This window comes from Tenebrio molitor, chromosome 4, assembly GCF_963966145.1.
Source record: "Tenebrio molitor chromosome 4, icTenMoli1.1, whole genome shotgun sequence".
NCBI lineage: Eukaryota > Metazoa > Arthropoda > Insecta > Coleoptera > Tenebrionidae > Tenebrio > Tenebrio molitor.
The window spans coordinates 9,727,253-9,741,491 of record NC_091049.1 but is presented as its reverse complement, the minus strand read 5'-3'; the positions used below and the strand labels follow the sequence as shown (position 1 = coordinate 9,741,491).

Genomic DNA, 14,239 nt, shown 5'->3' with positions numbered 1-14,239 from the left:
AAATAGTTAAGTTATCAAAAGAGTTCTGAAAAGACCGTTTTTTGAAAAACAAAATGAAAACGGAGGAATGAATTTGCGGAAAAATCATGAAAGCACGAAAGAACTCAACTCTAAATCTCAAAAATTGAAATTTGTAATGATATTTGTCTCAAGATGCCAATATAAATTTTCAAATATTAGTAGCACCATGCACTGCTGTCTTCTTGATTCGGACTAAGCTCATCAGACTAAAATAAAAAAAAATGGACTGTAGATTTGAATTGCCCCCGCTAATTTAATTTTTATTTAATTTAATAATGGAACCCGACGCGATATCGCTGTAACCTCTCAGTCAAGCCTGGTCTAACCCGGGGAATAAAAATAAAAGGGAAAAAGGTACTAACAGACACATAGGGTCCCCTTTTCATGTGTCAGTTGGCCTAATTTGGTCACCATCCCAGTTAAGGAACGGATAACGAATTAAGATGTTTTACAATAATTTTAAACTAGATTGTCTTGGCGAGAACGCGTATTGTGTATTTATTGTGTACCTCTGCCTGTTTTTATGCCTCGGCTGCGCCTCGCCCAGAAAACTTAGACTCGGACTGAAAAGATGCACTTTTTGGTCTTAATACACAAATAATAATTGGAAACAAAGAAATTGCGTTAAACAAAAAAGGTATTGATCCTTTTTTAATGAACGAATTGTCAAAGAAAATAATTTACTTTTACTTTAGTTCAAAAAAAAAAAGTGATGGTGAAATTAAATTTTCAATAAACGTAAAAGTAAAAGTATCAAAAAAATTATTTACCTTGAAATTTACACCACGTGGGCACAAAAACTGACTTTGATGTTGAAAAAGTACATTTGGTTGTTAGTTTCGGAGTTCTTACTCATTGATAGTTTCAAATAATCAATCAATCAGTTTTGTTATTGTTAAATGATGGTCCGCCAATGTGCCTATTTGATGCACATATTTAAGTATACCTTTCTGAAATAAATAGGAATCCTTTTGAATCTAATTTACTAATTCAATATGTTTTCAGAAAATGGAACCAACTGTAGACACAATCGAATCCAAGGATGCAAAAATTTTAACCAAACTACTCGCTGGCAAACCTTACGACTACGAAGACATTACAAAATGTGCAGAACATCTTTTAACAAAATACGACCAAAATTTCGACCAACAGTTCAAACTTGTGGAAGGCATCAAAAAATTCGACAAAGTTCTTGAAAAAGTTGAACTCCAACAACAAAAACCTTTATTTGTAATATTCGGCAAACCGACTAAGGGATGGCTGCTCTTCTGTGTAATCAACAGTGAAGATGATAAGAACAAAATCTTCTACAAGGACCCCCGTAGCACTCCAGTTTCTTCTAAATTGAAAGACAAACTCAACGACAAATTTGGCAATCCTGAATTAATTGAGCACACGAATCAATTTCAGAAAACAGATGATAAAGATTATTATGGTCCGCTCTGTATTCGAAATTTGGACATTATGTTAAAATGGCTCAAAGAAAATCCCACAAAATTTGTTAATGAATTTTCAAAAATTTCCTTTGCTGATCCAACTGCGCTTTCGGAAGAGAAAAAGGAAAATGTCATCAAACTGATTCAAGAGCTAACAAAAGATGATCCTTTTAAAATTGCACTGAAGGAGTTTATCGATAAATTACCATTGGATATAGCTGAGGGTATGTTAGAATACAAAAAATTGTTAACTGAGGAACTCGAAAAAGATGAAGAACATGTAGACTTCAACAAAATCAAAGAAGCAAGGATGAAGTGTCTGAATCAAGAAACGGTGGATCAACTTCAGATTAATTACAAACTAAAGGCTAAAGATAAAGAGAGAAAGGAGTACGAAATCGAAATCCAGGAAAGGTTTCCAAACCAAATGAAAATTTTAAACGACATACTTGAATTTCTTGACGATCTTCGAGTTGATCAGCAACTCTACAATATTCTCGAAAATATAAGTGAAATGCTACACATCGATTACCACAAAATGAAGTCATTTTACGAACTGAAGCTTAAGAAAGGAAATAAAATTCGAGATGAAAAATTAACACCAGATAACATTAGCGATATCATCAACAATCTTCCATCTCCTAAAGAGAGTAGGACGACAGATGGCACACCTCTAAATCAATTATTGAGTGAAATCACTTTAGGAATGGACCAACCTGATGCAGCACCTTCGCAACATTCCCAAGAAGATATAGATCAGTTAAAAACCAAGTACCATTTGGTCAAAAGTAAGTACGAACAATGGAAGGACTCTGACATTCAAGCTATCAGCAAGTGGGCTGTTACAATCAAGGGGCGTTTGGGAGTTAGCGATGATAACATTTGCGAAACCATTGCCATTATGGATAGAGCTTTAAATCTACTAAAAAGAGGTCATCGTCTTCGAGACACACAAATCTTGGCAGTTCTCATCTTTTTCCACAACCAAAACAATCAAGGGCGATTGTGTGAAATTAAAACCGGCGAGGGCAAAACAGTTATCATTTCGTTCATAGCAGCTATCCGAGCTCTCCAAGGTGCCACCGTAGATGTCATCACAAGCAATCCAATTTTAGCTGCGAATGGAGTCGACGAAACTAGAACTTTCTATTCGTTGTTTAGTCTAACCGTATCGACAAACAATCCAGCGAAAAATGGCAGAAGTGACTTCAAAATTGGTTACACCGCAGATATCCTCTACGGAACCATCAGCAACTTCCAGTTTGATTACCTCAAAGATACATTCGAAGGGTGGAATATCAGAAACAAGAGAAGATTTGGACAAGTTATTCTGGATGAGGTTGACAGTATGCTTGTGGATAACGGAGGACACATTGCCAAACTAGCTTCGCCGTACCCCGGAATGGAAAGTTTGAGATATATCTACATCAAGATTTGGCAAGAATTGCATAAAGCAGAACAAAGTTTAAGCAAAGAAACACAAGAGAAAGTTAAAGAATTGTTGACGAATTACTCCAATAAAGAAGAAGCAAATCAACAGTATGAGGAATTTGTGCATGGAACGTCCGAAGCAAGAATTTTAAAACAAAAGATCAAAGACAGCAATCCCACTGATGTTCCTCTAGTTCCAGTCCATTTGAAGGAATATGTGGAGAGAAAATTAGATTTGTGGATCAAGAATGCCATCTATGCCAAATATTATTGTCACGAATATCAACAGTACCGCATTATTACAAATGATTCTGGAGAGAGGGTTGTCAGCCCTGTAGATTATTTAAATACCGGAGTGACTCTAAAAAATACAATTTGGTCCAACGGACTCCACCAGTTTGTTCAGCTAAAACACAACCTTTGCTTGACTTTCGAAAGCTTAACAAGCAGCTTCATTTCAAATATAGGCTACATAAAAAAATATGAACATAAAAATATTTTTGGAGTAACGGGAACTTTGGGCTCTAGAGCAGAACAAGAACTTCTCTCGAAGATTTACGACATAAACTATGCCAAGCTACCAACGTACAAGCACAAGAACTTTAAAGAAATTCCAGGCTTGATTGCTAACAATTCCTCTTGGGATCGCCGTGTTACTGTAGAAGTACTGGAAAAGATCGACGAAAGACGAGCCGTTCTGGTGATTTGCGAAACTGAACTAGACCTTCTTACCATCAAAGGAAACTTAGAAAAATTGCAAAACACCGATTTTAGAATTAGAATATATGCCAACGAGGATAATGTCAAAGAAACAAAGAACAAAGTGAAGATAGGTGACATAATTCTCGCCACAAATATTGCAGGACGTGGTACAAACTTCAGAACAGAAAAGGATTTGGAAGAAAAGGGCGGCTTGCACGTTTGTGTCACTTTCCTCCCTTGCAACTTGAGAGTTGAAAATCAAGCATTTGGAAGAACGTCACGTCACGGTAACAGTGGTACTGCTCAACTGATCATCCGTCGAAGTGAAGTTGATGAACTTGGAATAGTTGACGACGATCCAGATTTTACTAGAATTAAACAAGAACGAGATCGTTTTGAAGGAGAAAGATTGAAAAACATCAAAGAAATATTGGTTAAAGAACTGAACTTCAAGGACGAGATTTTTGGGTACTTTTCAGACTTCTATAGAAGATTGAAGAAAAGAACAACAACAAAAGATTTCGTATTTGTCCTTCAAGATTTGAAAGAGTTTTGGGCATTTTGGCTTGAAAAGAACAATTATAAGGCAGCAACAATTGCAAAGACAACTCCCAAAGACGAATTTGACAAGTTTTTGGACGAGGCGGAAGCAATAATCCACGGGACAATCAGCCATAATCCGTTTTATTGCATTGGTCTGGCAGATCACTACCTAGAAGAAAACTCCAGAGAACAAGCTTCAAAAGTTTTGAAACATGCTGTTGAAATGAGTGGCACCGACAAGAATGAATTGTTGGCAGGTCTTCATTTGAAACTTTTCGAATTGGCTATAATGAATGGCGAACAAATGATGGGAAGATTAAAAAAGTCAATGAAAAATGTCTTTTTTGTTCCTGTCAGTAAGGATGAAAACTACACGCGTGAAGCACTGAAGCATCTGAAACATGCCAAAGCGGCTATTGGAAAAGAAATAAATTACATTGAAGAGAACCTAACAAAAAACGACAACAAACAGAATCCAGATTTTGAAAATATTCTGCTAGTTGACAACGAGGCAAACTTGTTCCTAAAACACATCTACTCGCGTCTATACTGCTTGAAAATGCACACAGGAAACATTGATCATTTGATTACGCAAATTGATACAGCTTCGGGGGAGTTAGATTTTAACGGAAAAGCTCAAACAACCTTGGAAAACTTTGACACAATGAGTGGCGGTTCGCAACGGAGAGTAACTAGTTCTGAGCCTCCTGAGCTTCAGTCGATTGGAATCGACACAATTTACGCCCTAAGAGACATCCCTGACGTTCCAGACTCTGTAGTTCACTCAGCTGAAGGTAAAATCTTAGGAGGAATTGCTGCCTTGAGTGTGGGACTTTGCTTTCTCCCGTCATACCCAACTATGAACGGCATCGCAGGAATATTAATTCCCGAAGGCATCATGGAGGTAGTGATAACACTTTTATCCCAAGAATGTTCCGAATTGGTCCACGAGGCCGTCATCAAGAGTAAATTTATTTCATGCGCCTTCAGCTTGATCACTTTTGGTGTCAGCGCCGTCACCCAGGTTTTCAAAATTTTGTCGAAAGCTGTAGACTACTGCAGAGAATTGTCTACATTTCTGCGCAAGAGCACTTATTTGAAGGAGCTGTGCAACCAATTGGGAAATTTGGTTGACAAACTCGGAGTTGTCTTAGAAAATGTCAAATTCAACAATCTGACCAAAGCCCAACAACTGGATGAACTAGTGATGTTGAAACAGACGAATTGTTTGGATAAGTTTGAACGATTTGGAGGATCTGACAAGCTGTCTGAACTGCAGGAGCTAAAAAAAGCCGGAAGGTTGAACGAACTGAGTGGAACGCAGCTGTTTCTAAAGTTTGTCAAATATGTAGCCACGGATACGACCAAATCTCTTGTCAAAGAAAAGGTCGCTAAGGATATCTTGCGTGTGAAGTTTGAAGATATTGTTGAAAATAGCAAGAAAGGCTTTCAAGAGTCAGTGAGCAATTCGATAAAATCCAATGAGCGTTTGATGCAAAAGCTTCGAACCAACTCTACCGATACGATCATCAAAACTGCTAACGGATTCTCTAAAGTCAGCGAAGTCAAAAGCATGGCAAAAGAAGTTGCTTTATGGTTTTTGAAATTATTTCAGAGCAAAGTAATTGACGCTTTGATTGCAGTTGCTGACATCACTAAAAGTACAATTGATTTTATGCGATGCCAGGATCAGTTTATTTCTTATCTAGAGAGTGAGCTACAAGATGGTAACTGCGAGAGTGATGTCGATGAAATTGTTAAAAAAATCACTTCCAAACTAGCCAATGAAATGATCCAGTTATGGTGTAATATGAATGACACTTTTACCGAGTTACATGCCATAATAATTGAAGGGCACAAATCGGAGACAGTTGACGATGTCGTCGACACCTCTTCATCAATAAAAATACCTGTTAGTAAGGCTTACAGTATTCTTGGCCTTGAGTCGACTGCTTCCTTGTCTCAAATCAAAAGGAGTTATAGAAGATTGGCCCTCGAAGTGCATCCTGACAAGAACCCAAATGATCCCAACGCCGAACAAAAATTCCAAAGAGTTAACGATGCTTACCAAGAGCTTCTGAAGAAGAATAGTATGAATTAAGCTGAAAACGCCACATTTGTTAATTAACTTAACTAATAATTTCGCTTTATCACAGCTGTTCTATTGTGAATGCACTTAGAATAATTGGCTGTATTCGCAGGAAGTTTAATTAAATTAGCGATTAAGGCAATTTTGTTGATAGGATTCTGTCTACCGTTTATAATTATATTTAAAAGAAATGATCGGTTCCAGTGTGAACCCACAATTAAGCATGATAAGTTAATTGAATCTTACTTTCAACAGTAAATTGTTAGGTGTCGGAGAGCTTCCTGTTGATTAAAAATATGGTTTTCAATTTTGTGTTATTATTATTAAATGGTTTGTAAGAAGTGTGTGTTTTATTTATTTTTTGCAATTTGTTTCTTACGTAACTCTCCTTAACTGACATAACGAGATGCTTAAATCCACACAGTAAACCCACATTTGACCAAATACTGGTCTGAATGTTTAAATTCCCACTAAAACCGATACAAACATTATTGATTTAGGAATTGTTAAATCGCAAAGTAAATATTTTGTTAACGTAAAGTCTGCTTTGTGGTTGGCAACCTTTTTGAGGTTAACTGGAAATTAAACATTGTCAGCGCAAACTTTCGTTCCATTTTATCCATTTCTCTCAGGTAGGTGCATCAATATTTACCTATAATAAAACATGTTTATCAACAATTGTGGTGGTTTTTAGAAATAGATTTAAAATGAAATTGCCAAGAAAAATTGTTATCTCAAATCTACGACGTTATGGAATTGTTACTTATTAAATGTTTTCAAAAATACAGGGTGTATCAAAAATGATGCATAATATTTATGTCACGCAAATGTACATTGAATGCCAAACAAAAAATTCTAATTCGATTTTTTAAAATTATGATTATTATTATTATCAAAAGTGAGATTGATGACAATCCTGGTTACTTTCTGATTATAATCAAGTTCGAAAAATCATTCTAGCTTAGTTGAAATAGATTAAAATTTATCCAAGTAAATTTCCAAGTTTGACTGTTAATAACTCCATGAGCGGAGTAAATTGGTATTAGGGTTTTTTGCTTCTATTTCATCGTAGAATCATGTGATGTAAAAAATTTGAACCATTTTTAATACACCCTGTATAAGATGCTTTAAGAATTATTTGCAAAAATTTACATAAACTGGAAATTTACTAAGTTGAAAGAATAAAACCCACAAAACTCAGGTAATTACTGAATTGTTATGTAATGTCAAAATAGACCATATTCTGGATAATCCGGTGAAAAGTTGCAAAAGAGTTCTTTAGAGCTATTCCAGGCGTAAAAATTGTTTAGATTAATCCTGTAGTTTAATAAATTTTGAGCGGAATATCTTCCATACAAATTTTTGCATGACCGATAATTTCCGAGACAGCCATTAATAAAGGTGTTTTTTAAAAATTGGCATCAAAGTTGGCGTTGAATTGTCGAACGCACCACAATGTAGTGTCACCAATGTCAATTAGTTTGAAATCAATTTGGATTTTCAATTTTTGTGATATAAAATGGTTTTTTCGCAAGAACAGAAAATTTTCGTAGTCGAATCGTATTTTCGTAACGGGCATCTCATTGATGGTGAGTGACAATATTCAACTGAAGCCTGTTTCCAAGAATTTCGCCAACAATTTCCCGATGCCATGTTAACTTTTGACACTTTTCGTCACAATTCAACGCAAGGGATTCAAGTCTTTCGCGAACCTGGATCGGTTGATCGGAAAAAGGAACAGAGGAAGCAGTTGCAAACGTGAGACAAGTTATGAAAGAAGTCCCACGTCGGCTCTCACAACAAGTTCAATTGTCAACCAGCACTTATCACGGCATTTTGAAAAAGGAATCCTGTATCCCTATCGTCCGCAGGCGATATAGCCACTTCTTGAAGCTAATTATCCTGTACGTATTGAATACTACCATTGGTTTCTTAACACTATGAACGAGGATTTCCTGAACTGGAGTTTATTCACTGACGAATCTTGGTTTTTCTTGGACGGTTAGGTATATCAACTTATAAAACATGCGATGGTGGAGTTCAGGAAAACCTAATTTCTTTGAAGAGAACTACACCCTCAAAAGGTAGGAGTGTGGGCGGCTATTTCAAGACGCAGGATTATTGGGAACCAATTTTTTTTGACGGTACAAATACCATAAAAATGTTCTTCGCTAAAAAGTTAACGACAATAATTTTTTCAAAAAGGTTGACGGCTGTAAGGTATCGAGAAATCATACAGCAATTTCTTGAACAGCTTCATGATGATGATAGAGTTCCCACGAAAATTTAAGATTATGCAACACAAAATACCAAAAGCTCAAATTGCTAGATACCATGTTTAACGTTTTACAAATAAGATCAACGTTAGACAAAACTTAAAAAATAGGCCTATGTGAGTATCTTTAAGAGTAAACATGTACAGCTTGAACATCGTCTTTACGGCACTCACCAAAGATCAAAATCATGTCTGTTTTACCATTTAAATAAGTACATGATAATGATAAGATCGCGTAAAAACTGAAGTAAGAATTTTTTATTATAGGTACAGGTACCATATTGACAATGATGCCACCATGGATTATAAATTATAGATTATTATTTAAAATTAAATCAAGACACTGTTTAAACTGTATTTTGTGTTGCATAATATAAAATTTTCGCGGGATCTCTACGGCATCGGGCATCGTATACACGCACGCGAGAAATCTCGACTTCTATTCAATAAAATTGTCGAAATTTTTCACACTTAGCTGGGTATTGGTAAGGTATATTTCATAATTTTTTTTATAATTTTTCACTTAAAAACAAAGCCAAAAAAAATTAAAAGTAAAATTCAACCAAAAAGTCAAATTCTGATTTTTATACTGACCTACTCAGATTCACTTCTTATCACTTACGAAATCAGCGGGAAAAAACACCAATTAGATTTTGAATTAAACGAAATTTTATACTTTAACTTTGAAAATAATTTTTATTTATGACCTGCTACTTGTTTTACAGTAAATTCGTTTTAATAAACAATTGTCAAAATGTTATCAAGTTGCTAGAGTTGCCAAAATGTCAAACATAGTTATTTCATAAATCAATCTTGGTATCTCTGAGTGTCAGCCAAATTTCATCTATTTGACATGCGCAGGACTTGTTTAAATATAAAAGCATAAAATTCAAAATTGGTGAAGAATTTAAAGTTGAAGATAGTGCGTTCACAATCGACTCTTCAACGCCAACTTCGACACCGAATTTTAAAAAAACACCCGACATGTTGGCCCATTCGCGACTGTAAAATTGCAATGTACTTACATTTTTAATGACCAATTATGAAAGCCAACTTCTTCTTTTCAAAATCTTTTGAAAAAAAGGAACGGGTTACAAATAAAAATTTTGGACATATTTTACTGGTAATAGTCTCCTATGAGGGTCTACAAGTTGAAGATATTGAACCCAAATTGGTAACACCACTGTTCGAAGTAGATCAAATTATAAACCAAATCCTTGAAAGACCAAACAATCAACAACATACGAAATAGACCTACGGAAACAGAAATTGAGTGAGAAGACAGGGTAAAATTTGTTTTTTTTCTTTCGACAACTCGAAAAACAATTGACGTTAACAAAACAACGTATCATATCCTGCAGATTCAGAAATGTATTGATCACAGTGAGATGAATTTTAAAACCAATTGTCAAAAAAGTGTAAATTTTTTATGAAACTCATGTTGTTTAGATTGAATTCTTCATAATATTCTTCACCGTCAACAACGTAAAAATGCGGAAATATACAGGGTGACTTTGAAAGCTGCGAAGATATTTTAACCAGTAGTAGAACTCCACTTCTCCAAAATTGGTAACGGTTGAACTAATAATGCCTGATACAAAAAGGGACTAACAGTTTGGGAGCCACTGCATTTTATGAAAAAATGGATCAAAAATATCAAAATTAAGTCACATTGACAATAATCTGAACCTCAATTAAATCACAAATGGTTTTCACCAACCGAGAGAAAATCGATATGGTTTTGATGTGTGGCGAAGCCCGTGGATTGTCAGAGCACGGCCAGTCTACAGTGAAAGCTTTCCTCAAAAGATACTTCCCAATGCACGAATTTCTGTAAACGTTGTGCAACATCTTCGCGATTTCGGGCGTTTCGAAACAAATAAGCGCGATCTTGGCCGCCAACGAGAACATCGCATTTTATTAGTTGCAGAAGAAAAAATTCTTCACGAAATTGAGAGCCAGCCACGAACAAGACAAGTACTCGGCGGCTTGCAAATCATCTGAGAGTTTCTCAGTTTGCGAGTTCAAAACACCACACAGGAAATTCGTCAAAAAAGAGGCATTCTGAACCGAGTTGATGTTTTATTTTATACTTTTACTCACAATTACAATCTTCTTACTGTGTTGTTTAAGCCTTTGTTGTTTTCTGAATAAGTTGCAGGCACTATTCTATCATCACTTTACAAATTTTATCAAAAATGTATGATAAAACGCAGCACTATTCTATCATCACTTTACAAATTTTATCAAAAATGTATGATAAAACGCAAAAAACTTTAACGAAAAAAATCAAACATAACCTCGTTTTAGGTTGGTCGTACGTCAAAACTGCCCGCCAAAATTGAAATTTTTCAGCGGCTCCCAAACAAACTGATTCCTTTGATTCTCTTGTTAACCAATAACATTTGTACGAGTATAAAGCAAATTGGGTTATTTTGCCTACTTTTAACACGTACTACCTCAGGTTAAAATATCTGAACAACTTTCAAAATCAGACGGTACACGTTCTTGAAAAGTGATGAATAAATTCCAGGATAGTGCCAACTAGTAGTTTTATACAAGAGATTCAATACATGTTAACCTTTGTTAACCTGTTGCTTCTCATCGGAGTTCTTCGAGAATCGTGGTGCTGTGAACACGCAAGTTCCAGAGCCAAATAGTTCATAGAGGAAATTCTATAATTATTGGGTGAGATTAGTGCGTAAGAAAGCCAATCAGTATCTTCCGAAAACAACAACACTCCCGATAAAAACTTCACGCGAGAGTGCCGGCGTTTTTTCAACGCTCGGCTATCAGAAGACGAGATATGCACGCTATCTTCATCAGAACCCTCAATGTCTAACCTTCAAAATTCGAACCCCACAAATATGAATCCCTTTCCTAAGAAAGATCAAGCAATAATCCTGTCCGTCGACGACAATTTGAAACTCGGCGACTACGTAACCAGCATATCAGAAATAGTAGAACCAAAAAACATCACATTTGCCTCAAGAATCTCAAATAATAGAGTCTGCATATATCTAAGCAGCTCCCAATTGGCGGAATCTCTAGCGCGTCAACATAAAACAATAGTCATAAAAGGGATTGACATAAGCATTAGACGGCTGATCACTCCGTCGAAAAGAATTATTCTCTCTAGTGTTTGTCCTTCTATCCCTCACAACATGCTGGAACAACTCATTAGGCAAATTGCAAATTGGTTTGCAGCCACTCTCCACTGTTTCCTTCCTTCGAGCTGGCATCCCCGGCGAACAATTTGCCCATATTCTGAGCTTCAGAAGACAGATCTACGTCGAAGACAACAAAGACATAGAGCTACCGAGCTCCATGGTAATAACATTTGAAGACACCAGCTACAGAATCTTTCTCAATCACGACGATATGTGTTGTTTCATCTGTAAAAAATCGGGACACCTTCCAAGTCAATGCACTCAACACGCTGAACCGAGCATGGAGACTGTAGCACAAAACAGGTCAACTACGGACGCCCCTATTATTATTCCTAACCCCATAGAGCAGACCGTCTCTGATAGTGAAACTTCACCCGAATCACCACCAGTGGTTGAATTCAATAAAATTAGTACCAAACGATTGGCGACACACTCACTCCATCAACCACAGAAACTTCACCCCCATCACCCTCCTCAGGGGACGAACCATTCGCGAAGCCAACAAAGCCCCCAACACAAAACCCGAGAAAACGTCCAAAGATAGACCCAGCCATCGTTAAAGAAGATATAAAGGAGCAACTTGAACCACTACGAACATTCTTCGGCAACCTAACTCCTACCCCGACGTTCGCCCTAGAGAAGCTAATCTACCTTTTCGAAAATATATCTGGGTGTCCAAGTCCGCTAACCCTAGCTAGAGAACTAACCGACGATATCCCTGCGTTAATTAAAATTCTGGCCGACATTCATCCGCAGATAGTCTCGAAAGGGTTGAAACAAAGATGTACCAAGGCAAGGAAAAAGCTCATCAAGTTACTTAACAATCCAGAAGGCCCTCAATCTGCAATTACTGAATCCGACACCGACTGCTCTCAAACTAGCTACTAACAATCTCGTTCCCACATATTACATTCTACCTCAAAACGGATTCGATCGTGCAAAGGAACATAAACGGGTTCTACACACGTCTACTCTTGCCCGATATAGTGGAAGAAGTTGGAAGAAATATAGGCTAGCATCGACTATGAAGAATACAAGCGAATCTACACAACTCGCGCTGCGCTACACTCGAGACTTTAGCATATATCCGGCAAGAGAACATTGACATAACCCTCTGCCAAGAGCCGTACAACTACAAGACCAGCAGAGGAACATTCACAATCCCTGGGCTCATGAACCAACGCCTCATCGCCAACAACGATAACAGGTTTTTTAGCTGTCTCTTGGTGAACAACCCCACCTTGAATGTGCTGCACCTCAGACATCTGTTGTAACGGTAGTATCAATCGATGGTATATCCACAGAGTCCGTTTTTGTGATCTCGATCTACGCCACTCCAACCCCCCCCCCCCCCAACAATGACTCAATCCGTAACATGGTTACAAAATTACAGCAGATCCTAACGAACCTGCAAGACAAAACGGTTCTGCTAGGTGGGGACTTCAACTGTCGTTCAACAATTTGGTTCGACACATTATGTGATAGGAACTCACCGGTACTAGAAGATTTCATCTTGGCAAATGACCTAGTGATCTTCAACGAGGTTAACCTGCCCTGGATCAAGTAACATCGATCTTACCCTAGGCACCACGGACACGATTAACTGGGTTAGAGATTGGACAGTTCTCCAGGACGTGAACACCTCAGACCACCGGGTCATACGATTTACCTGCGGTCTGCCACTGCAGTCCGCAGCGAGCATCGAGGAATACGTGATGGACTGCTCCAACCTGAAATTAGAGGACATCGAACCAGACCTGTCGGACCTTTACAGAGGCCTGCTCCGCGACTTCCCGGTGCTGGTCTCACCTAGGACCATAGACGCTGCAGTGGACTGCTTCTATGAGGGAATAAACCGGATTGTCCGCGCCAAGGCCAAGAAGCGGAGGACCTATCCAGAGAGACCAGAATGGTGGACGAGCAAGATCGAGAGGCTCCGAAAAGTCTACCTAGCTAAGAAGAAGATTCTATACACCAACAGATACCCGGACCAGGCCAATCTCCTGGCAACTGAGATGTACTCCGCCAAGGATAAATACAAGAGGGAGCTGACCAGACAAGAGAAAAATCCTGGGCTAATTTCGTCAAAAATGACCTAGCCCCGAATCCATGGGGTGTGGTGTATAAGATTGCCACCGAAAAATTCCGCAAGAGGGAGCCATGGCGACCTTCAAAGAGGGAGATGAGGTCACCCTGACGCCCAAGCAAGCGGCGGGCTACTTGGTGAACAAACTGCTTCCAGACGACGACGAGACGTCAGAAGATGTTGTGCACAGAATCTAGCGTCAGGACTTCGAGTTCCTGGAGCACGAATATAGGTATGACATCCAGGAGGTCACGAATGAGGAACTGGAACAACTAGTACAAGCCATCAAACCAAAGAAGGCACCAGGGGTGGACCTGATAAGGGGCAAGCTGGTGAAGCTGGTGCACCCGGTGGTTCGGGGCTTCATGCTGCACCTATATAATTCGTGTCTAAGAGCAGCGTACTACCCTAGGCGCTGGAAGGAGGGCTGCCAAAAATCCTAATGAAGGACCCTGCTGGAGACCCGAGTGACAGGAAGAATTATCG

The 14,239-nt window shown here is 38.0% G+C and overlaps 1 protein-coding gene across 3 annotated transcripts in view; it reads left to right on the top strand.

Moving 5' to 3' along the window:
- Positions 1-6,563, top strand: part of LOC138128025 (uncharacterized) — a 53,178-nt gene extending 46,615 nt beyond the window's left edge. For all 3 annotated transcript variants that reach the window (XM_069044218.1, XM_069044217.1, XM_069044219.1), the window contains exon 2: positions 1,027-6,563. In XM_069044218.1, the coding sequence (XP_068900319.1) occupies positions 1,030-6,234 (5,205 nt within the window). In that variant the 5' untranslated portion in view covers positions 1,027-1,029 and the 3' untranslated portion in view covers positions 6,235-6,563. The remainder of the gene's footprint in view (positions 1-1,026) is intronic.
- The last annotated feature ends 7,676 nt before the right edge of the window (positions 6,564-14,239 follow it).